Genomic DNA, 23,435 nt, shown 5'->3' on the forward strand with positions numbered 1-23,435 from the left:
CATCACTGCTTGCGTGCTGAGCATTCTAACTAGCCTAAAAATGAGGCATGGATAGAAGTGGCTGTGGAAGTGAATAAACATCCATTAGCCTTCTGAAGCCATAACAATAATAAATAGAGCATTCTCAAGCAGGCTGGGAGCAGAGCTTTGCTGATGCTGCTGGCAAGGTGGCATTATCCTGAGAGCATCACCGGCTGCTGCAGCTCATGTTGCCATAACTCCTGCATGACATGCAGTGCTGCAAAGCTCTGCTCTGCTGTGGGGTTTGGCCATACAGCAGCAGAAGGGCTCCTGGGGATGAAGACCCCCCCCAATGCCCATAGAGAGCAGCCCCAATAGAGAGCAGCCCCAGCGACAGACGTGACGTTTCCAGTCTGAGCACTCGTGAGGGAAAAAGGAGGAGGGAGAGGAGAGAAAAATCTGCTCGGTGGATTTAAAGCTATAATTGTGTTGATCTGGAAAAACAGTTAAAGGTTTTGCTATTTCCCTACTACTGTGAGGCTTTCTTGGCTGCAACTCTCCTGTGGTTTGGCCAGTGCTCGAGTGCTGGGATTATTTTGGTGAACGGGTACATAACTGCAGAGCATTCCTTCGGCGCGGAGAAACGTCTGCTCCCAGCGCTCCCTCCCACTGTGCTGGGGATGGGGGATGCGCTGCAGCCCCATTCTACCCTCCTGTGTTCAGAGCCCATCCCTGGTTCTGTGTAATTTTGTGTGTGATTCAGTGGGCTTTAGCTGTGAGGACCCCAGGGCTCTGTTAGTAGCATCACCTGGCTCCTCAGGGCTGTCCCAGTGCTCTATGGAGGACATGGGACATTAGACATCCTTGGTGAGGATCTTCCAGCTGGTTCTCACCAGCTCCAGGGCTGGATGGCACCAGCCACAATCTTATGTCCTACCATCTCTATTTATTAGAATTGGTGGGTGCATTCTTTCGGCTTACCTCAAATCCGGGAGGAAAAGTGGAGCTATAGATACTGTGTAGCAGATCTTTATGAATGGAGATGGTGTTACTCCTTCCTATCTCATACTGCTTGACCATAAAAAAGGGTTTTGTGGTCGTTTCTTTGCTATTTAGGGTTGGGTGGTCTCAGAGTACCACACAGCTGCAGGATGGAGCTGGTGATCTAATGGTGGAATGGGAACCCCCACGAGCATCATTTTCTGGTGATAATGGGCAATTTGGGAAAGCGAGAGGCAGCCAGTGAGAGCCAGTGTCAGAGATCAGGGTTTGCTTTGGAAACTTCCAGTAGAAATCAGCTCTGGGGTCAGAATGGACGTGGTGCCTGATGCCCCAACCAGCCGCCCAAAAATCATGGTGGAAACCCGCAGCCCCGGGGCCCTGCCTGTAAACACTCCTGGGTTGCCATAACCCTACGTAAAAGGAAAAAATTACACCAGGAAAAACAAGAAAGTATCATTATTTCTGACCACAGTATTCTGCAAGTTCCTCGGCTGTGTTCTGCAACACACCCGTCATGCACTATTTTAGGGAGAGCTCCAGTCATTTTGCTTCTTGCAGTGTCTATGGGATTGTTATGGAACAAAGGGCAGCTGCATGGATTGGTCTTTGGTCCCATGTCCTGTTGGAGGCCCCTTCCCATTATGAGGCTGCAATGGGTGGAGGTGGCACAGCCATGGCATGCACCCAGAGCAGCACTGTGTAATTAGGAGCACCCCCTCCCCGCTCGACCTGAGCAGCTGGTTGGGCTGCAGATGTATTTATGTTTCATTTTGCAACGAGAGAGTTTGTTATGCAGTGGGGAAAACACCAATCAACCCTTCGGAAAAGAAGTATTGAGGGTGCCTGTGCTCATTGAAGGCAGCAGGACAGCTTCCTGGGGGCTGTCCCCTTGCAGATGGTTACTAGGAAGAGAGAGAACAGAGCTTATGCCCAGCAGCACAAGGGCTGAATTCTGCCATGTTTCTCCAGCACCATCTAAAGCAAGGTGTGCAATCCTTCCCTGGGATGGAACATTGGAACAGTGCTCCTGCACCCACTGTGATCTCCTTGAATTCTCCCCCTGATGTTTTTCTCCACCCTTGCCAGCATAGAGAGAAATACCTCGAAGTCCATTCCCCTCCCGTGTCCAGTCCAAGCAGCCACAAACCAACTTAAAGTTTTCCATTGCTGAACTCTCCCTTTCCTGAACCCCTTTAATAACTTCTTCATCCAGCCCCATCTTGAATGAATTAACTCCAAGTGAATTTGCCTTGCAGGAGATTAAGTGTCCCATTGATTGAAAAATCCTGTGAAAAGCATAGTTTCTTCTCCATTCCTCCCTAATCCCTGCATTCCCAGATCACCAGCGAGACATACCTTCTTTTCCTAACTTCTTTCCATTTAATCAAAACATCTTGGGGCTCAGAGTGAGCTTTGCAATCTCTCCATGGTGTGCAGGGAGCAGCTCCCTTAAGTCAGAAGGTCATAAGGGGCTCCCAGGCATCCTAAATTCGGGGTGCAATGTACCAGCAGTGGTCACACCTTTCTTCTGCCTGGGAGAGAGGAAAGGGATGAGCTCTGCAACATGTTCCCCATTGAAATAATGGGTTCTCCAACTCTCAACACCTTCAAATCACAGCTGTTGTCTTTCAGGTTTTGTGCTGCCACCCATGTTCCCATGCAATGAAAGCACTGAAAACAGTGCAATATAGATATATATATACACCACCATGAATTCCCAGATTTGCATTGTTTTGGCATTCGGTGTGAGCCTTGCACAGTCTGCAGCCATGGATGCAGCCATGGACAAAGCCATGGCTCATGCAGGACCGTGAAGCAGGACAGAGCGTGGGTTTAGTGGTCCAGCAAAAGCAAATCCAGCAAGTCAATTCTTACTGCATCAGCCGAGAAGACACAACGTGGGCATTTCCATCAGCATCCCTGTTTTCAGCTTTTTTCCCAGGGAAGAATGTTAGAAATATGTCCTGTCATGTTGCTCTGAGCAGTCTATGTGCTTCACATTAAATTCCTTCCTTTTTTTTTTTTCTTTTGTTTTCCCCATAAGGACCGCATGAAAAGGAAGGCAAGGGAGGGCTCGTTTGGTTCTTATTTGCTCTTAAATCTTCCTTTATTAGCCAAAGCATGATGCAAGGCCGCTGCTCTGGGCTTTGCAGGAGGCTTTGCTTGCTCTGGACCACTGGGAGTGCAAGGGGAGGATTTGGGGTGACCCAATATTGCATGGAAAGGGATAGCAAGATGCTCTCATTAGATCTGGATCATTTGAGATAGGGCATTCTAGGAAGTTTTGTAATTACTTAGAGCACAAGTTTACAAAGCACAAGTTAAAGGGAGGGGTTGATAACCCATAAGCTGGCATCGCTGCTTTGTGGGGATGTTCCCCTGATCCCACAGGCTGCACCTTCACGTTCCCAACAGCTGCAAAAGCCTCCTCCTGAGCTGCCAAGTTTCCATGGGATTTTGACATCTTCAGCTAATTAATCACTTCTATTTAACCCAAGAGGAAAAACAATACTATTGTCTTTGGAAGGCAAAAAGTCCGTTTTTGTGAGCTTCTCAACCCCTTCATGCATTTCCGCTGCATTTATTGCAGTGGCTGTAAATATTTGGGCTTTCTTTGAGCCTCCAGGCATGATGTAGGGCTGGGGAATGGCTGGTATAGGCTGTTCTGCTGTCACCGCCGTCTCTTGCTTTTCACATTGCTGTTGAATGCTGGTAACTATTAATTAGTGGATAGTGCAATAACGGTGGTATTGGAGTATTAATTAGTGGGAGATTCCCAGGTTGGAGCTCATATCCTGCAGCCCCAGAGGGATCCTGGACTCAGTGCGCTGGGGGCCACCAAGATGAAGGTGCTCCAAGTTCCCGTTGAATCCCATCTGTGTTTCATTCTTGGGGAATGAAGAGTGAACAAATGAGGACATCATCCTTCGAGATGCCTCAGCCTTTATTTCTTCTCATCTCCAAGTTCTTTTTCTGACTTCCGCCCCAACATCTTTTCACATCTCACGTCTGTTGCCTTTTTTTTTTTGCTGACCGTAATAATCTGTGTTGTAGAAGCAGAGAGCTGTGAGCAAACTCCTTGTGCACATCCAGGAGAAGGTACCAGAACCTCTGGATGCCACTGAGCATGGTTCCAGCTGGTTGCTATTTTATCCTAATTAATCTCCTCGTTAGCAGTGAGGCGGTAAGACAGGAAGTATTTCCATGGGAGTCCTTAAATACTTCTTAGGTTTTGAAGGTTTTCTGTTGGTGAGCAATCCCTTTTAGTAGAGATGGAATACAGAATGAGCACTTTCTGTCTTTGTAGAAGCAGTGTTTAAAAAAATTACCAATTCTGGCCTAACTGGGAACATCTGTGCTGGAAACAGTGGCTTTGCCAGCTGTTGTGTAGGGCAGCCCAGAACAAAAGAGGTCCTGTGTGTTCAGCAATCCGGATGGGGATGGCTGCATCCACCAATGGGTTCTTAAAGCAAAATGCAGTGGACTAGATTTATTTTGGGCTAACACGTTGGGAGCAGAAGGAGCCAGAAACCCGTGGTTCAGGTTATTTTTGAACAGGCCTGGAAGAAAGGGCCAAATTCCTCAGGTCCTGCTCTTCTCCTCCTTTGGTTTGCTGCTTTGTTCCAGTCTGGTCAAGTCCACAAGAAAGTGAGAAAAATGCTTGCAACGTGCCAGACGCATCCCACAGCCTTTCTGGCTCTATGTGCTTCTATCAGCTGATAAACCTCTGCTTATTTCAATGTACAGATGGGTGCCCAGCATCCTTGCCTGCCTCTGAGCTGGTTACTACTGGACCACTCTGTGCTGGTCATAAGTGAGCAACCCCGAGGTGGAGCAAATCTCCTGACAATTCAATTTTAAATATCTTTTTAGTGGAGAATATTCAGGGCTGATGAAAAGTCAGCCTGGGACACTGACAGGTGCCTCTTCTTTCAGGCTGGTGGTGGGGGCCCCCTATGAGACCAACGGACAGCAGAAGACAGGAGATGTCTACAAGTGCCCGGTGACCAGCGACACTCACAGCAACTGCACCAAGCTCAACCTAGGTACTGCATCCCAGGGCACAGATGGGGCTGGGTCGTTATTTCAGGTGTTTGTGTGATACCTGGAGCTGAGTTTTAAGCATCACTAGGACAAAACAAAGCAAGTCAGGATGAATTTATAAAATTATTTAGTTAATAGAGCTGAAATTGTTTGATTCATTCATTCAGGACAAAGTCAGCAGTGGGTAACGACCACCTCAATCTCATCACACACCAGCCATGCAAAGAGTGGGATGTCCCAGGCTGGGGGATGAGTTCCCCACATTGCCCCATGTCAGTGGGAATGTGAGAGCCTGAGACTTTCCCAGGGTCTTGAGAAACAACTCTGTGGCTTAGGGGCAAAGTCTTGAGTGGTTTCACAGCAGAGCAGAAGTTTGCACTTTATTTATCATCATAATTCATCTGAACTGTTATGGGTTCCTACCAGAGCTGATAAGAGAGAAGGATCTTTGGCTCATCCACAGTGACTGATTGATTGGAAGCAAATATGGTTTAGTTTGAAAACACTGTGGTTTCTTCTTATTACTATTATTTGTTTTGTTTTGTTTTATGAGAACTTCAAGATTTTTCCAGTGAATAAATCTCTCATGTAAATTTGAGTTTTGCTAAGAAGATCTCTTTCTCCATTGGAAACAAGCTTCAAATGACAAAAAAACAAAAACAAAAACAGTTCAGAGAGCACACTCTGTTTTTACTTTTCTTATCTTGTCTACTTAGCATTGAGGCCATGTGAGTAAAAGCAAGTCCAGGGCTGCCCTGCAGTGACTGCAGGCATTTCTGTATGGCCAAGGTGTGCAGAGCAGGACAACAGTTGGCTGCCACAGGAGCCAGCAAGGCCGGCAGGGACATTGTCCCATTGCTTCCATCATCCCCATCATTCCCATGTCCCCATCATCCCCTTTGTGCTCATCATCCCCATTGTTCCCATTTTCTCCACCATCCTCACCATTCCTGTTGTCTCTATTTTCTCCATCAGCCCCATGGGCCCCACCAGGATTCCCAGCCCAGGTCAGTGGGCATCAGTGAGGGTTAAATAACCTCATCTTGAGTGGAGGGAGCTTGGATGTGCTCGTGAAGCTGCACTGGGGGAATGAAAGGGTTAGACAGTGTTTTTGTCAAAGCTAAATGCTATTCATGTTAACCAAAATAAAGGGTTGCCCCATGGGCCGTTCCTGGTTTCTGGACTGTGACATGGGAAATGAAAGAAAGGCACAAATATAAATGCAGGCTGGCCCAACATTAAAGGACGACGTGCTAGAGCTGCTCAGAGGGGTTTCTCTCCTAAGGATTTCCTACGTAAGAGTCTGTGACTCACAGTTTCATTCCCAGAAGGCATTTCTCTTTGTTTGTTGTGGCCAAAGAAAAAAAGAAAGAAAGAAAAAAAGCCTTATCTTAACAATCTGCTTCAAAAACAAAAGGGAAAGCACCAACTGCAGCTCTCTGTGCCCTGGCTCTCATGGCAGGGATGCCCCATGCAGGCAAGCAGCAGCTAACCGTGTCCTCTCTCCAAAGGAAGAGTCACTTTGTCCAACGTGTCTGAGCGCAAGGACAACATGCGCCTGGGACTGAGCCTGGCCACCAACCCCAAGGACAGCAGCTTCCTGGTGAGAGTCGGGGGACCCTCAGCTCTGCACGTGTATGAATGCATGCAGACATGTTTGAGCACATATTTTTATGCATGTTTATAAAGAGGCACGTGTGCAAATGTTTTCTCAGCTCTCAGCATGCCCTGTTGGTGGTTCAGGATCTGGGTGGTGGGCGGCTGCCAGCTCTGCATGGTGGTGATGTTGGTGCTGGTCATGGTGATGTTGGTGGTGATGGTGACGCTCCAAGTGATGCTTTGAGCTCCTGCTTCCCCACACAATGAAAAGCTGCCATTCCCTGATGCTGTCTCCCATTCCCCCAGGCCTGCAGCCCTCTCTGGTCGCACGAATGTGGCAGCTCCTACTACACCACTGGGATGTGCTCCCGTGTCAACGCCAACTTCCGATTCGCCAAGACGGTGGCCCCAGCTTTGCAAAGTAGGAGAAACTCTCGCATGCCCTCTAACCCTCACCCTGTGGGGTTGGGACTTGATGTTCTGCACAGGTCCCTTCCAACCCCTACAAGTCTGTGATTCTATGCTTGAAGCTGGCATAAATTTCTGCTCCCTGAGCACTTCGATACTGTTAAGAAAACAAAGCTCTGTCGGTGCTTGCGAGAAGGCGAGATAGCAAAGGAAATTATTGCAGGGCAGTGATTCAAAGGGGGTTACGAGCACAGACATCTGGTAAACATTTTCCTTCTGACTGACACCCGGAGAAGACAAAAATACCTTATTCTTCCAAAAGCAGAACGAAAAAGCATCCAGAATATTTTATCAGTGCAGCTCAGAAGGCAAAATAGGGAAAGAATTCAGGACTTGGCCACATAAAACAAAGAGCTCATTGACTGGAAGCTAAATATCCTGGCCCCAATTTGTAGATTCGGGGGCACGATTTGATTTTGAGATATTAAATAAGCTTCCTGGCTTTCCTGTGGGTGGTGGGAAATTACAGAGGGTTGTCCCAGGGTCTCAGCTCTGCCAATGCTCCTTCTTCTCAGCCTGGCATAGGAAGGAAAGGGGAGGTTTGGGTGGCAGAGGCAGTGGGACAGACCCCAGCACCAAATTTCAGGTGTTGCTTTCCTCGTTATGATCAGGTGCCTCTTGCTCTCATTGCAAATGGGTGTTTGATAAAGAGGGCTGTATGAGATAGGACTGAGGGCTGAATCTGAATTAGAAAATACACTGCAGGATGTTGTTCTTAGCTATTCAGACTGCTCTTGGCAGGGAGGATGCATGTGGCTTCTTTCTGCCCTGTTGGAGTGAATACACCCAGAAGGGCTTTATGAAGGATTGAAGTAAGATGTTTTTTCCAATCAAATCATCAGAGCAAGTACCTGATGGCGAGGAAGGGGGCCATAAATCCCCACTTCTCAAAGGCTGACAAGTCCTTTCAGTACTGCGCCGTGTATCTTTCACAGGATGCCAGACATACATGGATATAATCATCGTCCTGGATGGATCAAACAGCATATATCCCTGGGTTGAAGTTCAGCACTTCCTGATCAACATCTTGAAAAAATTTTACATCGGGCCCGGCCAGATCCAAGTAAGGCCTCAGCTGCTGCCGTGTGGTGGCTTTGTGCAAGGGCTCTGTTTGGATAGAATGCCGTAATGTGAGCATTGGATGCATGCGTTGTGATGCTGAGCCCATGGAAATAATGCTCATATTAATGTCCCTAAATGAGCTATGGGGAGCACAGCAACCCACACCCCAACCAGGCATGGGGAGGATGAAATCATATGGAAATGTAGGAGTATTGCCCTGGGCAGACATAACTGTGCACTTATTTGTGCAGGGATTTTGCACAGCTCGGTGATGAGGAAAGGGAGGAGGGAGGTGTTATGGCCACTGCTGATTCCTCAGTGCTTTGCACTGATAACCCCCAGTGGGTTCTAAAGGAGGTGGTGTGGTTCTGCACTGGATCACAGCCATAGATCTGCCACTTTGCAGGGCTGGAAAAGCATCTCTTCCAGTTGGTGTGCCCCACTATGCAGCAGGTTTTGTTGTGACGTGTCTGTGCTCCCTAGGTCGGAGTTGTTCAGTATGGAGAAGACGTGGTCCACGAGTTCCATTTAAATGACTACAGGTCTGTAAAAGACGTGGTAGCAGCTGCCAGCCACATAGAGCAAAGAGGAGGGACAGAGACCAGGACTGCCTACGGGATAGAGTTTGCACGGTAAAAATCCCTCACATTCACCTTCATCCCCATAAGTTTAAACTCAGTGCCTTCTTCCCTTCTCTCCTCCATCTCACTCCATCCCTCCCTGCAGTCTGCAAAGCGTGGGCACAGGGACACAGCTGGGATGCAGGGCACCGCCTTGGGATGCATCGGGGTGGCTGTGACCCTTGCGGTGACTCTGAGCAGCCCAGGGCATCTCTTCAATTGCAGCTCGGAAGCGTTTCAGAAAGGTGGCCGGAAAGGGGCAAAGAGAGTAATGATTGTAATCACAGATGGAGAGTCGCATGACAGCCCAGACCTGGAGAAGGTGATTGAGGACAGCGAGAAGGACAACGTCACCAGATACGCGGTGGCAGTGAGTAGCGGGGTGCTTTGGGACAGCTCTGTTCATGGCATGAAAACACCTGACCTCCACATCCCTTCCTCCACCCCAGGTGTTGGGTTATTATAACAGAAGAGGAATCAATCCCGAAGCCTTTCTGAATGAAATTAAATTCATAGCGAGCGACCCCGATGACAAACACTTCTTCAATGTCACGGATGAAGCAGCACTTAAAGACATCGTGGATGCTCTGGGGGAAAGGATTTTCAGCCTGGAAGGTGAGTAATGCCTTTCCTGCCCTCTCCAGATTCCAACCCAGCCAATGGGAGTTGTGATAGCCACAGAGCACAGGTGCCTGTGCCTCCATTTGATGCTCACACCCTAGGAGGGCCTAGGCTGAGCAAACAGGTGAGCTTTTTGGTTTTCACTGCTGAATTATCTCCATTTCATAATGAAAGTGCATAGTGGGACAACGCATTGAAACTGAAGATGGAAGACTTTCACTGAACATAAAAGAAAGAAGATTTGGGGGAATTCTGGTCAATCCAGCTCCTAACCTCCCCATCAGCTACCTCAGCCAGCCCAGTACTTCTCCGTGGTACAATATCTTACTGGTTGAGGAATTTCATCTAATGCAATGAAACAAAACCCTTTGAATCCATGATTTTTAATTGTTTTTAATGTAACCCTGCAATTTGCAGCTAGGAAACAAGGCAGCTGCACAGAGGCAGTGCTCACACTATCTATTCTGTATTTATTCAATGGCTCATTAGCAGCACAAATGTGTGTAATTGTGGTAACTGCAAGATATTTGTGCCAGCTGACGTCATTTGTGCTCAGCAGGGTGGAGGTGCTCTCATCCCATTCAAACCAATGTCATCCCCTACAGGAGAATTTTGCATTAAATCCCTTCTTATCCTTTTTAAGGAACCAACAAGAATGAAATCTCCTTTGGTTTGGAGATGTCCCAGACTGGATTCTCATCACACATTGTGGAGGTAAGAGGGTATAACCGCTTCATTCAAGCCCATGGAAAAGGGGTGTGAAGTGCATGCTGCTTTAGCACAGGGAGTGCTGGGGTCACTGTCCTTGGGGGTGTTTCAGAGCTGTGGGGATGTGGCACTGAGAGATGTGGGTAGTGGGCACAGTGGGGTGGGTTGGGAATCTTGGGGGTCTTTTTCAGCCTTAATGCTTCTGTTATAGCCTAGAATCTGGGCATTTAGGGATCCCACAAAGCCAGTCTCTTGGGTTGTGAGGTCCTCACTCATGAATCACCTTCACCCATACAAGCAAAAAGTAGGAGAATCATCTCTGATAAGCAAGAAATAGTAGGAAAAGAGGCTTTAAAAATAAAAGGGAACCAATAGAGATGCAATGTGAACGTCCTGGATGTTGTGCTGACCATGCCATCTCTGCAGGATGGGATCCTGCTGGGTGCTGTGGGTGCCTATGACTGGAATGGGGCTGTGCTGAAGGAGACCAGCAGTGGGAAGGTGATCCCACTACGTGAGTCTTACCTGCAGGAGTTCCCTGAGGAGCTGAAGAACCACGGCGCGTACCTCGGTGAGGCAGCTTGGCTGGGCTCTGCAGATGGGATTTGGTGCACAGTAATAGGAAGCACAAAATGCTTCTCAAGTTGGGAAGAGCTGCCAATGTCAGGGGTAATGTCTGTACCTCTGGTAACCTCAGTGCCAAGGGAGAGCCCCACAGCAACTGCATCACGCAGCACAAATGTGATTTTGGTGCAGGAGGAGCTTAGGCCCAGGTCATTCCCAATGCTTACCGGAACAGCTTAAAAAACACTGATGAAATTTCATGGCCGGGGAGGAAATACCTGCTGTGCTAATCTGTTCCATGTGTGGGAGTCCTGCAGTGAGGATCCTGGGCTGGTTTGCAAAATGAAGCCTCTACCCAGGCTGTGTGTGCTGAGATTGGGGGCTGCTCACCCACCAGGACACCAAGAGCCCCAGGCACTCCTTTCCTTACTGGAAACAGTGGGAAAGACAGAAACAGCAAGAAAGCCCCAGTGTGCCCTGCCTTGGGGTCTGAGTGCTTCGAGGTTGATGCTCTGCTTAGAAATATCCTCCCAGGAGGGGAATATGTAGAGAAGACAGAGCCTAAGGTAGGGTCAGTGCACAAGGAAAAGGGTTCTGTGAGTCCCTACAGCCCCTGGGCACTCACATCTCAGCTCAGTGTGACTCTGGGAGATCTGAGCCAGCCTTGGAGCCGGCTGTGCTTTGAGGCTCTAAAACTATTTGTAGGAACCCAGAGCAGGCTGCAAGTTTGAAAAGTGGGGTTTGTCAGCCCCGTTGTTATATTGCTGTGTAAGCAATTTAACTGCAGCCACCAGCAAAAGCCACAGCCTGGTGTGCAGAAATGCTGGGGTCAGAAATGGGGATCGCTTGGGGCTGTTAGTTTGGCAGGGTTATTCCCATACACGTTTCTGAGCAGAGTTTGGGGTGGGTTCATGGCTTTTATTGCACTGTGAATTTTCACTTTGAGCATCAGCAAAATCTTTTGCACAAGCAAATTGCTTTGGATGTGGGTCTGGAAGAGCGATGTAGTGGCTCTGCAGCAAGATCAGCACATGCATCCTGCTAGGGTTTGCTTTCCTTCAAGCAAGCCATGAAATACAAGTAGCCAGGCTATGGAATGGCCTCACTGTCACTGGGAGATGGGTTTTGCACATGGCTGCCTCAATGGATGCCAAAGCCCTGGAGCTGGCTGTGCTCTAAGTGATGTGGGAGAAGCCTTGGTCACAGTTTACCAGCAGGTCGGAGGTGACCCTGTGCAGGATATAGGATGAGACAGGCAGGAGGCAGATCCTACTCACTCCATACCCACCCCACAGGTTACACTGTCTCCTCTGTTGTGTCCACTGCACGTGAGAGGCTCTACGTTGCAGGAGCACCCAGGTTCAACCACACAGGGAAGGTCATCATCTTCACCATGCACAGCAACCGCAACCTGACCATCCACCAGGCACTGAAAGGAGAGCAGGTAATGTGAGACATGGCTGCAACGCCACCTTCTGCTCCTTCTCTCCCTGCACGCAGCATGGATTTGCCCAGCTGTTGTGCTCTCCCATATTGATGTTCCTCATTCATTTTGTATCATAACATATGAATAGCTGAGGATCTCCAGGCTGTTGCTGCACATGCAGCCCCAGAAGGTGCAGGAGAGGAGGGGACTGGAGCTGTTCTTTCAGGCAGGGTCACCATCCACTTCTTGTCTCCCTCAGATTGGCTCCTACTATGGAAGTGAGATCAACTCCCTGGATGTGAATGGCGATGGTGTCACAGATGTTCTGCTGGTGGGAGCCCCCATGTACTTCAGTGAAGGCAGGGAGAGAGGCAAAGTCTACATCTATACCCTGCAAGAGGTACAAGCATGTCAGTGCCACCACAGAGCTCAGCAGGGTGGCTCGTTATGGTACCCATGTGCTACAAACCTATTGTTTTGTGGGACTCACCTCTTGTCTGTTTCCCCTTTAGGTTTTTCCAGGCTTTCTGCTGACACCATTTCCCACTTTCTCCTTGCAGAACCACTTTGTCTCCAGTGGGGCCCTTGAGGACCTGCAGAGCTACCAGAACTCACGCTTTGGCTCCTGCATTGCTGCTGTGCCTGACCTCAACCAGGACTCCTACAATGACATTGTCATAGGGGCACCATTGGAAGATGACCACCAAGGAGCCATCTACATCTTCCTCGGCTTCGAGAAGACCATCCTGAAGAAATACAAGCAGGTACAGCTCCCAGGGCTTTGGGCTCTATTCTTTATCTACTGTGTTCATGGACACTGATGGTCATTGGCTTCACCACACTCAGTCTGAAGTCAATATCCGTCAATGTCCATGAACACAGCAATAGTGCATTCAGTCATTGATTTACATGAGCCAGGAATTTATGCTGTTTTTTCTTGCTGCACAGTCATCCTTTATTTTCTCTTTTGGTGGGCCCAAGGCAAAACAAATGCATGGTATGGAGAACATATCTCAGCATTCAGAGCAGCAGTTTGCTTTAGATAAAGTATTAAAAATACTCATGAGGAACAGTAAATGTCAGCAGAAATCTTTTGGATTGTGACTCTAAAGGGAAACTTCTCACATCCTCTGACAAACTAAGTTTGATGAATACTTGGGAATAGGCGTCCTCAGTGACCTGGGGAGCTGCCACAGCAAACCTTGGTGCACCCACACTCATGTGAATACCCAAGCTTCACAAATGCTGACTTTGCAGGCAGAGGTACAAACTCTTCCCCTTTTGCTTTACAGCGGATAGCAGCTGCAGACCTCGGACCAGGCCTGATGTATTTTGGATGCAGCATCCATGGACAGCTGGACCTGAATGAGGACGGGCTCATAGACTTGGCTGTCGGCTCCCTGGGGAACGCTGTGGTGCTGTGGTTAGTCCCTCTCATTTGGCTCTGTCCAAAGTCCATTGCAGTTTGCTCGTGTTTTCAGGGGAAAATAATCTCCTAAAGTCCCAACCCATCTTTCTAGAATAACACCCGCTGTCTGGTGGGGCTGTGGGGTTCCAGATGCAGTCTTTAGAAGAGCATCAGGGATGTTTACATGGGATCTCATCATTATTTCCCTGGGAGTTTCAAAGCAGTGTATTCACCTGTGTCAATACCCAGGTTCTTCCTACTCTTATTTATTAAGACAACCATAATTTCAAACAACTTGGGAGGTTCCTTGGGGCTGTTAGGATGCAGGTAGCTGCCCCAGTGGAAATGCTCTACCTGCACACCCCCTGAGGCTGCAGAAGCACTATTGTGCATGCAGGGCACCAAGTCCTGCTCTCAGCAGTGAGCTTCTCCATTGTCATAAGCAGGGGGCAAATGCATAGAGGAGACCCTGTGCTTCCAATGCTACACAGCTGAGCTGAGAACAGGTCTGTATGCTGCCTTCGGTCTTCTCCATGTTGAAAAAAAAGTGTGAGAAGGGTGAATCTAGAGATCTGGGGTTTTCTGTAGGATGCTGTGGTCATGCACAGGTGCTCCATGCTGCAGCAATTTGCTCACCCCTCAGGTCCCGCAGCGTTGTCCAGATCAATGCCAGTATCCGCTTCGAGCCCCCCAAGATTAACATCTTCACCAAGGACTGTAAGCGCAATGGGAAGGATGCCACTTGCATGACAGCCTTCGTCTGCTTCACTGCCGTCTTCCTCTCAGCCCACTTCCAAACAGCCAGTGTGGGTAAGCGTATGCTCCTTAGGGGGCTCCCAGCCCTGCAGGTTGCTCACCTCTGCCCCAAGACACAGCTGTCCCACTGCCTTGCAGCCATCAGGATGTGCGCAGTCCCGCAGAGCTCCCCTTGCTCTGTGCTGCAGCAGCAGGACACATCTGCACTCCAGATGTGCACATTTCTGATGAGCTTGGAGCAGCTTTACTGTCAGACTGCTCTGCTTTGAAAGCACCGTGAGCTGCTGTGACCCCACATCCACCGCAATGCCTGGGGCTCAGTGGGGATGAGGGCAGCTCAGCACCAATGCTGGCAGCAAATGCTTTCAAAGGGTGCTCCAGATGGGGAAAAACTGATCCTGAGCAAAGCTCGAGAGCCACCAACCCTTTGTTTCACCACATACTGGCCACAAGGTTGTCCTGTTTGGAGTCAATAGAGGACCCTCAGTTGCTTTGCTGTAGTGCACCTGGGAGAACACAGCACACCTGGGGAGCAGCACCTCCAGAGCAGTTACAGATCAATTTATGAGCTAAATATTTGCACATCCTGCTCATAACCCAACATTTTCTTTGCAGCTCTGCAATACGAGGCGGCCATCGACGAGCGGCGGTACGCACCGCGGGCACTGCTGGATGAGAGCGGTGAGCGGCATGCACAGCAAGCACTGGTGCTGCCAGCAGGGCAGGAGCACTGCGAGACACTGCGCTTCCATGTGCTGGTGAGTGGGGCTGTGCTGAGGTCCCCCTGCTGCAGGGCTGCATCTGCAGGAGGGAGGATGCTCTTCCCTTTGTGCAGAGTAGAGATGCAGCAGCGTGCGTCCATAGGGTGATGGCTGAGGGCTCAGTGTGGCTGGGGAGGAGCCTGGTTGCTGAGCATGGGTTTATTTGCACTGGGTTTGATGTCGTCAAGGATGGGTCATGGAGCTGCACTGCATTCCAGCTTGCTCTGTGCACGTCTTAGGGATAGAACTCACTCTGTGCCTGGATCAGGGTGGTTCTTCCACTCTAAAGTCAATGCAAATTCACTTTTTCCCATTGGAAGCCATTCAGCCCCTGCTGCTCCTATCTGCTGCATCCCAAAACTCATGGTCTCCTCCCCAGGCACGGGAGCCGACAATATCCTTGATGTCATGTGTGGGGGAAAACTGATGCACAAATCTGGCCAAACTCAAACATTCCCAGCAAATGATGAGAATTCTTTGGAGGCCAAAGAGGCTGCCAGACTGGCCAGGCCCCAAACCCCAGCCTGAACTGCCATGAACTTCTGGGAAATTTTTGGTTCTGAAAATGGAGCTTAGAGATGGAGTTTGGGATTTAGCTCCAGAAGCATCGTGCTTTGAAGCAGCCTCATGCACATCATATGTTTGGGGCATGACAGACATGGGGAATTTATGGAGTGACGTGTGTGCTGTGCTGTTACCACCTGGATGAGCTCCAGGGATGGACCCCAGGGCAGCTCTGGTGTGTAAGGTGCCCAGGATCAGCCCCCACCTGCACCATTGGATGTGCTCATGTGTGGGTGCTGCTCAGCACTGCAGGGCTTGCAGAGTGTCCCTGTCCCTCGGTAAGGGTTAGCTGGAAAGGGAGGATGATCACACACAAAGGATTCTGCATTGTAAATTCTTGTTTCACAAAATAACTGCAAGCAGTGGCCCTGTCCTCACCAACACTGCTTTCTGCCTCCTGCAGGACACAGCTGACTATGTGAAACCGGTGACTTTCTCCATTGACTACGAGCTGGAGCACCCTGAGAGCGGCCCCGTGCTGGACGATGGCTGGCCCACCTCGCTCCGGGTCTCAGTATGTGAATAACCCTCACTCAGGGCATCACATAGTGGGGTGGCTGCAATGGTCTGAGCAAGGAATCCCTGCTGTCTGCTGTGACATGTCCCTGTTCCTTGCAGGGTAGTTGGACTAGATGGCCTTTAAAGGTTCCTTCTAACTCAGTTCTTTTATGATTCTATGAAAATTCACCCAGCAGTGGCAACCCAGCAAAGCACCAGATGCTGAGTGTTTCTATTACTTATTCCTAGGGAATTTTGCCATGGGATTTGGGAGTTCTGGCTGGAGATGCTGCACTGTGGGGGTGCACATCCACAATAGCCCTGGTTTTAAGCAGACATTAACCATGGGAGCTTAGCTGCAGAAGGGTGGGTGCACAGCAGGCTTGATTAGTGTGGCCCAGCAGCTGGGTGGGACTGGTGACTGTCAAGGACAGTTTAGAGATCAGCGTGGTAAGTGGGCTTATCCCCAAAGGAAGCATCTGCTACCTTACCCTGGGGCTGCCACCTCCATCCCTCCTGTGAGCAGCACAGCCTGATGTTCTGCAGGGCAAAGCCATCACTGGTCTGCTCTTGCTGTCCCCACCAGGTCCCTTTCTGGAACGGTTGCAATGAGGATGAGCACTGTGTCCCTGACCTGGTCCTGGATGCCCGAAGCGATGTGCCCAGTGCTATGTGAGTTGCCCACAACAGGGGCTTGCTCCCCAACTCAACCCCAGCAGCAGTACAGGTCCCGCACTGAGAACTTGGATGCTCCCCTTATGGGTGGCGTGGGGCTGGCAGAGCACAGAGCAGTCCTGCTCCACTCCCTGAGCATCCCCACTCCCAACTGGAAATGGATTGGTGTATTTCTAAATGACTCCTGTCAGATGCTGTGGTGCTGGGGCCCCAGAGACAAATCAGAAAATAACAGGGGGATAAACGCCAGGCTTGACTCACGCAGCAGAAATAATTATATGCTATGTCTGATCCCTTAAAGAGCTTTGAAAGGTCATCTCAGGGGGCCTGGGCCTCTGCTCGCGTTGGTGGCAGTGGGTTCTGCGCTGAGCTCAGGGCGGTAAAGAGGTGACATCTGCTGAGGAAATCACTTCAGAGGTTGTGTGTTGGAACAGACACGTTCCTTCATGTATCCCAGTGAGGCTGCAGGGCTTTGTTTGCTCCTGGATGACCCAGGGATGTGACGAACTGATGCCATGGGATTTATATCCTGCCCTTGTCCTGCAGGGAGTTCTGCAGCAGAGCCCTGCGCCGTGCAGCACCCGCCTGCTCTGCCTTCAGCCTCTCCTTCGACGCTTCTGTCTTCATCATTGAGAGCACCCGCAGGAGGGTGGCTGTGGAAGCAGCGCTGGAGAACCGCGGTGAGAACGCCTACAGCACTGTGCTCAACATCTCCTTCTCCAGGAACCTGCAGTTCGCCAGCCTCATCCCCAAGGTGCGGTGCTGGGAGCCCTGGTGGTTGGGAGAAGGGTGTCCTACACCTTGTGTGTTTAGCTCCTTGGAAGCTGTTGCCTCTTCAGCTCCTTATCTTGGAAATACAACAGTGTTTTTCATTTCAAGTGAGTTGCTCTTGATCAAATGATTGCTCTGTTCATGAGCACCTGGCTGCCATGGCTCAGAAGTAAGCAGATTGCTGACAGAGGTGTGGGGGCTGTTTGAGGCTTGGAGCTTCCCAAAGAGCTGGAGGTGTTTGGGCAGCAGGGACCCCATCCTCAAGCTGAGCTAATTAACCATTACTCCTCATCTGGTCATTGTGCAGAACAGTATCTCCCAATGAGCAGAGCCCACAGGGAAACACAGAAAATCATCTTGAATATGGTTCCAAGAACAATCAGTTTCATTCATTCAGCTCTGTAGTTAAGCTTTGAAAGAGGATTTAGATGGGAAAGCTGGAAGGGGCTTGTTGGAAATGCAGCTCTCCAGGAGCTGTGTGTAGGGGCTGCCCCTGCAGTGATACATGGGGAGGGTTGTCCTTTCTTGTTTGTTAAATGTCTCTCTCATGAGGGATGTTTGCCCACTTCATGAGGAGCGTGGCCATAAAGTGGTGCCTGCAGCCAAACCCAGTGTCACAGCTGCTCTGTATCCCATTTCAGGATGACACAGACATCAATATTGACTGTGCGACTGAAGAGAAGCACCCCAACAAGAGGGTCTGCAATGTGAGCTACCCCTTCTTCCGTGCCAAAGCCAAGGTAATGCCGTCCCCTCAAGAAACCCTTGGTTCATGGGGCCAGGTGTGCCCAACCCCAGAGCCAGCCATGGGCTCTGCAGCCCAGCCACAATTGAGATTCCATTTCTGAGACAAGGAGCCAACTTTCCCACCTTTACTTTCCACCACGCATTTTCCTGACTCAAATTAACCAAGACCAACCAGCTCCCCGCCCACCCCCACAGCAACATCTCGCTGAGCCACCCACCATTTCCAGGCCCCAGATCTGGCCAAAGCTGCACCATGTCAAAGCCTGGAAGTGATAGGAGAACCCCAGGCACCTTGAGAGCTCCCAGAAGGGCATTTTGGATGCTTGTGGCTGGGAGCGAGCAGGGAGCAGCTCCCCATGACCTCCAAGGGCTGAGAATGCATCTGCATGGCATCAGGTAGCCCCAGTCCTGCCAAGACAAAGACAAAGCTGGAGATGGAAATTTGGCCGGCGAGCAGCGGGAGCTTTAATATCATAATCAGCTGCGCAGTCCCAGACAGCTTGAGGTCATCGCCACGGCACTCACAGATGTGACACACATCCCTTGTTATTGCCATTGGCCCCCGGCCCCACCGGCTGACCCTGTGCTGCAGATGTGAACTGCAGCCCCGTGCTGCTCCCCTCAGGAGGATCCTTTCCTGAGGGGCTGCTTTGTTCTCCAGCCTCAGAGTGAAAAATGCAGCACATCAGGGGAAGGAAGCAAATCCTGCACGTCTCCACATTGGCCTCTTTCCCCACTGAGAAGTTTGGGCTGCTCTGTGCGGTGCCCTGCAGCATCTCCCCACTGGTGCAGGAGGTTTTTCCCACATAACCCTTTCTCCCACCCCCCCGCAGGTGGCTTTTCGCCTGGATTTTGAGTTCAGCAAGTCAGTTTTCCTGCAAAGCATGGAGATCTACCTGGTTGCCAACAGGTTAATGCTACCTGCACCCCATCACTGCCTGCAGCATCGCTCCCCCTCTGCCTGCAGCTGTCTGCTGGGGGGGGTTGGTGGGGAGGGACATTGCTGTGCTTTGCTCAGTGCTGTGTTTGCTGCGTCCAGGTGGGGAAGAACCGCATGGAAACACCACCAGTGCTGTGGGTTCCCCTGCTCAGTGCCCATGGGGCCACTCTGCTGCTGTCTGTGCTCAACCTTCCACCAAACACCTCATGGTTATGGCCTCAGGCTGATCAAAGCTCTGCAGTAGAATCGCTTCTCTCTGTGCTCTGGCTGTAAAGCAGAAACGGACCCTTTCCCATTGCACTCCTGCTCCCCACACTACAACAAGGAGCTGCTCATGCTGTGCTCTGCTGCTCTTTCAGTGACAGCGAGGAGAAGGAGAGCACCAAGGAGGACAACGTTGCCCACCTCAACTTCCAGCTGAAGTACGAGGCCGACCTGCTGTTCACCAGGTGAGGGGCAGGGGGGGCACAGAGCGGGGGCTCTGCTCTGCTGTTTGGTGCCATGCTTGGAATATCAGCAGTGAGAAGCATGGAGGGAGCTGTGCTGTGTTAAATGCATGGATGGTAATTACTCATGGGGGGAAAAAACAGCTTTCTATAGGTAATAATATTCCTAGCAGATGTCTGCAGGCAGTGCTGGGGCTGTAAAGCTGCACCTGGGCTGGCAGCTGTGTGGCTTGCAGTCACATCTGCAAGCAGAAGAGTGTGCATGGAGGGCTTTGGGCATCTGCTAGAGCAGAGCGTGTCCTCTGTCCAAAGTAAGGAGGGAGTGAAGGCACAGCTGATAATTTATTAACCTGATTGCAAGAAGAAATGTGGCCTCAAGCAGCACAGCCCCTGGCACTGCTTGCTGTGATCCCAGGAAGGTTTTCTAGACCTTCAGCCACTCTTTTCTTGTTGTTGGGCTTTTTCTAACACTGGAGGATGTTGGGGAAGGGAAAATAAAGCCACATTACCAACAATTTACAGGAGCATTCTGTCCCTCTCTGTCACCACAGAGCATCCAGCCTTGACTACTATGAGATCAGATCCAACAGCTCCCTGGAGAGATACGACAGCATCGGTCCCCCCTTCCACTGCATCTTCAAGGTAAAGAATTGGCTGCATCCCACCCCCCCATCACCACCCTGCTCTCCTCCCATCCCTCATCCCTGCCCTTTGTCCCTGCAGCTGCAGAACCTGGGCTTCTTCCCTGTGGAGGGAGTGGCCATCAAACTCACCATCCCTGTGGCCACCAGGGCTGGCAACCGCCTCCTGCTCCTCACCGAGTTCCTGGTGGACCAGGTAGGGAGGGATCCATCCCGGTGAAACCCCTTGGCATTGGGCTTGGAGGTGGGATGGAGATGCCCCATCGTGAATGACCCCATGTCCTGCATGGTCACTCTGATGTCCCCAGTGCAGGCTGCAGTGTAGCAGTGACAGCTCTGATAGACAGGGCAGTGTCAGGTCCCCCGTTCACACCTGGATGCAACGAGGTGGCACCAGCACAGCTCCATCCCCATCTGCTTTTCCTACAGGAGAACACAACCTGCAGCATTTTGGGGAACACCACCGACTACCGCCACACACCGATGGAGGAGGACCTGTCCCGCACCCCCCTCCTGGTAGGAACTGAGCCCTGCAGAAGATCCCTGGGATGATGAACCCTGGGGCCTGTCCCTGCTCGGTGATACAGGAGGGCACAGAGTATGCAGGGCTGATGCTCCCACTCCACCTATTCCCCCTTTGCAGAACCACAGCAACTCCGACATCATTTCAATTGACTGCAATGTGAAATTGGCCCCCAATGAGGAGATGAACCTCCACCTGCGTGGCAATCTGTGGATGAAGTCACTGAAAGCAGTAAGTTCTCCAAAAGGCAAAGCCGTGGGGCCGCCCTCGGGGATGCAGCTCCTCATCCCACAGCTGGTGCTGAGCTCCAGCCTCTCTTTGTGCAGCTGAAGTTCAAGTCACTGAAGCTGACCATCAACGCTGCCCTCCAGCGACACTTCGGGAGCCCCTTTGTCTTCCGTGAGGAGGATCCCAGCCGCCAGGTGAGCCCCGGGCTGGGAAGCCCATGGGGGTGGGACAGCCCCACGCAGCCCTTTGGCTTTGGGGTTCTTCTGGCCTTGCTGGAAAAGCATGGTTTGGTGGCTGGCAAAGGGGCTGGAGCAACCCATGCCAGGCACACAACAGCTCCAGGCGACCCATGTTGGGTGCCCAATGGCTCAAGCATCCCCTGGCATCACCTCCATTGCTGGCTCTTGCTCCCCAAACCAACATATCTATCTCCGTGCTCTTTGCCTTCCAGATAACGTTTGAAATCTCCAAGCCAGAGGAGTGGCAGATCCCCATCTGGATCATCCTGGGCAGCACGCTGGGGGGGCTCCTGCTGCTGGCACTACTGGTGCTGGTGCTCTGGAAGGTGAGCAATGCCCTTGGAGGGGGGGGGACCCTGTCTGCTCACAGCTCCCACCTCTCACGTGGCTGCTGGGGAAAAATAAAGGCAGCTTCACACCAAGGGGCATCTATTGGGCATCACAACAGCATCTCTCTCTTTTTTTTTCCCCCCACATCCATTGTGTTCACATTTCAGGCTTCAACCGCCTGACGACATCCCTTTAAAAGAGAGGCGTTCCCACGCAGCCAGCCCGAGTGATGCTGGGCTTTTTCTCTTCTCTCTGCTCCCTACAGCTCGGCTTTTTTCAGAGCGGCAGCCGCCGGAGGGAGGCGGAGGAGCAGCAGAGCGCGGCTGTGCTGGAGTGATGCTGGCGGGGGGGGCCTCTCGCTGCCTCCTGCGTCCCTCTCGGTGCTGGGAGAGCCGGGGGTGCATCGGGACGAGGGTACGCGCTGTTTGGGGGGGTGTGAAATCGCCTCGACAGCTCCAAAACCCCGAAGAAATCACCAAGATCCGTGGCAGAGAAGAAGCCGTACACACACACACACCCCCCATTTGGTGGCTCTATGCCACGGGAGCACAGCGAGAGGAACTTCAGACTGCCTTGGGGACAGCTCGGCATTGCAGCAGCAACAACGGGACAAGCAGGAGCGAACCCAGCACACAACGTGGGGCTGCAGCACCTCCACGGGCACCAAATCCCTTACTTTTATGATCCATATACCTTCTAATTGCCAGCACGGAGCTGTGCCAAACCCCAGGGCACGCCTGTCCCCATCCCCCTCCAAAAAAGGGGCAAAAGGACCAAAGTTTGGCTCCGTCCGCAGGGCAGCGCTGGGGCAGACACAGGGTTGGAGTTGCCTTCTCCTTCATGCACTGAACACAAACAGTCACAGAGCGAAGCACCTTAGGGCAGAACGGTGGCTGGCCGCGCTCAGCACCCGGCGGAGGGTCGGAGCTGTTCGACAACAGTCTTTCTTTATGGCGTAGCAGAATTATTTATGCTGATATTAATGTTAGCGGATGGGAAGGAAGCTACGTCCGCCCAACGTGTAACGGCGGTTGGTAAAGTTGGTTTTGGGGTGGAGGGGGGGAAGTTTTTTGTTGTTTTTAAAGGATTAAAAGTATGGTATTTGAAAACTGAAGGGCCTCCTGTCCCGTTTTGTGCCACTGGGGACTCATCCATATATATAGATGCACACATATATGTATACATGCACATATATACATGTATACACACACTCATATATAAACACACAAGTCCCTATATATATGTGCACACATATACACACCCATATATATAAATGTATACACACACAACCTATGCATATATATAAGCACAAATATACATCCTATATGTATATACACAAACATATACACACATCCCATATATACACACACATATACATATACACATCCCATATATATACACATACACACGTATATATACCCTATTTATATATACACACACACCCCCTATACGTCTCTCTATAAATATACACACATACATGTATATGTATATACACATGTATAGCACATATACGTACAAGCACAACATTGCCTCACCAAAATAAACAGCAGTAACAATAATAATAAAAAGGATAGATGTATACACATATACATATGTATAATAGGGATATATGTAATGTATGTGTGTATACATACGGGTCTGTGCAGCTATGATGTGAGCAGATATATTTGTGTATAGGTTAAGGTTGTGCAGGCCTTGTGTGCACCCTCCAGCAGAGCAAAGATGGCATTTTGAGAAGCCAATGTATTTCTAAAGCACTTCCCTTGGAGGACTCACAACCCCCAATGCCAGTGATATCACCCACCTTCAGCCCTGCTCTTCTTCCTGGCGTGG

At 50.6% G+C, this 23,435-nt stretch overlaps 1 protein-coding gene across 4 annotated transcripts in view; it reads left to right on the plus strand.

The window, feature by feature from the left end:
* The window catches only part of ITGA11 (integrin subunit alpha 11), a 48,819-nt gene extending 26,103 nt beyond the window's left edge, over positions 1–22,716 (plus strand). For 2 of the 4 annotated variants that reach the window (XM_015873348.3, XM_015873346.3), the window contains exons 3-30: positions 4,900–5,009; positions 6,519–6,610; positions 6,913–7,027; positions 8,010–8,137; positions 8,620–8,768; positions 8,982–9,126; positions 9,206–9,371; positions 10,021–10,091; positions 10,512–10,656; positions 11,945–12,093; positions 12,335–12,475; positions 12,636–12,839; positions 13,368–13,498; positions 14,127–14,293; positions 14,855–14,997; positions 15,968–16,078; positions 16,649–16,734; positions 17,284–17,491; positions 18,150–18,248; positions 19,089–19,165; positions 19,555–19,644; positions 20,193–20,283; positions 20,365–20,478; positions 20,712–20,798; positions 20,926–21,036; positions 21,132–21,227; positions 21,485–21,598; positions 21,868–22,716. In XM_015873348.3, coding sequence (XP_015728834.2) covers positions 6,560–6,610; positions 6,913–7,027; positions 8,010–8,137; positions 8,620–8,768; positions 8,982–9,126; positions 9,206–9,371; positions 10,021–10,091; positions 10,512–10,656; positions 11,945–12,093; positions 12,335–12,475; positions 12,636–12,839; positions 13,368–13,498; positions 14,127–14,293; positions 14,855–14,997; positions 15,968–16,078; positions 16,649–16,734; positions 17,284–17,491; positions 18,150–18,248; positions 19,089–19,165; positions 19,555–19,644; positions 20,193–20,283; positions 20,365–20,478; positions 20,712–20,798; positions 20,926–21,036; positions 21,132–21,227; positions 21,485–21,598; positions 21,868–21,939 — 3,261 coding nt within the window. In that variant the 5' untranslated portion in view covers positions 4,900–5,009; positions 6,519–6,559 and the 3' untranslated portion in view covers positions 21,940–22,716. Of the gene's footprint in view, positions 1–4,899; positions 5,010–6,518; positions 6,611–6,912; positions 7,028–8,009; positions 8,138–8,619; positions 8,769–8,981; positions 9,127–9,205; positions 9,372–10,020; positions 10,092–10,511; positions 10,657–11,944; positions 12,094–12,334; positions 12,476–12,635; positions 12,840–13,367; positions 13,499–14,126; positions 14,294–14,854; positions 14,998–15,967; positions 16,079–16,648; positions 16,735–17,283; positions 17,492–18,149; positions 18,249–19,088; positions 19,166–19,294; positions 19,512–19,554; positions 19,645–20,192; positions 20,284–20,364; positions 20,479–20,711; positions 20,799–20,925; positions 21,037–21,131; positions 21,228–21,484; positions 21,599–21,769 lie in introns of those variants that run through there. The other 2 variants (XM_015873347.3, XM_085515186.1) reach the window with 2 other exon arrangements.
* The last annotated feature ends 719 nt before the right edge of the window (positions 22,717–23,435 follow it).

Source organism: Coturnix japonica, chromosome 14 (assembly GCF_054131305.1).
Source record: "Coturnix japonica strain WE chromosome 14, WE-NBRP24, whole genome shotgun sequence".
In the NCBI taxonomy this organism is placed as follows: domain Eukaryota; kingdom Metazoa; phylum Chordata; class Aves; order Galliformes; family Phasianidae; genus Coturnix; species Coturnix japonica.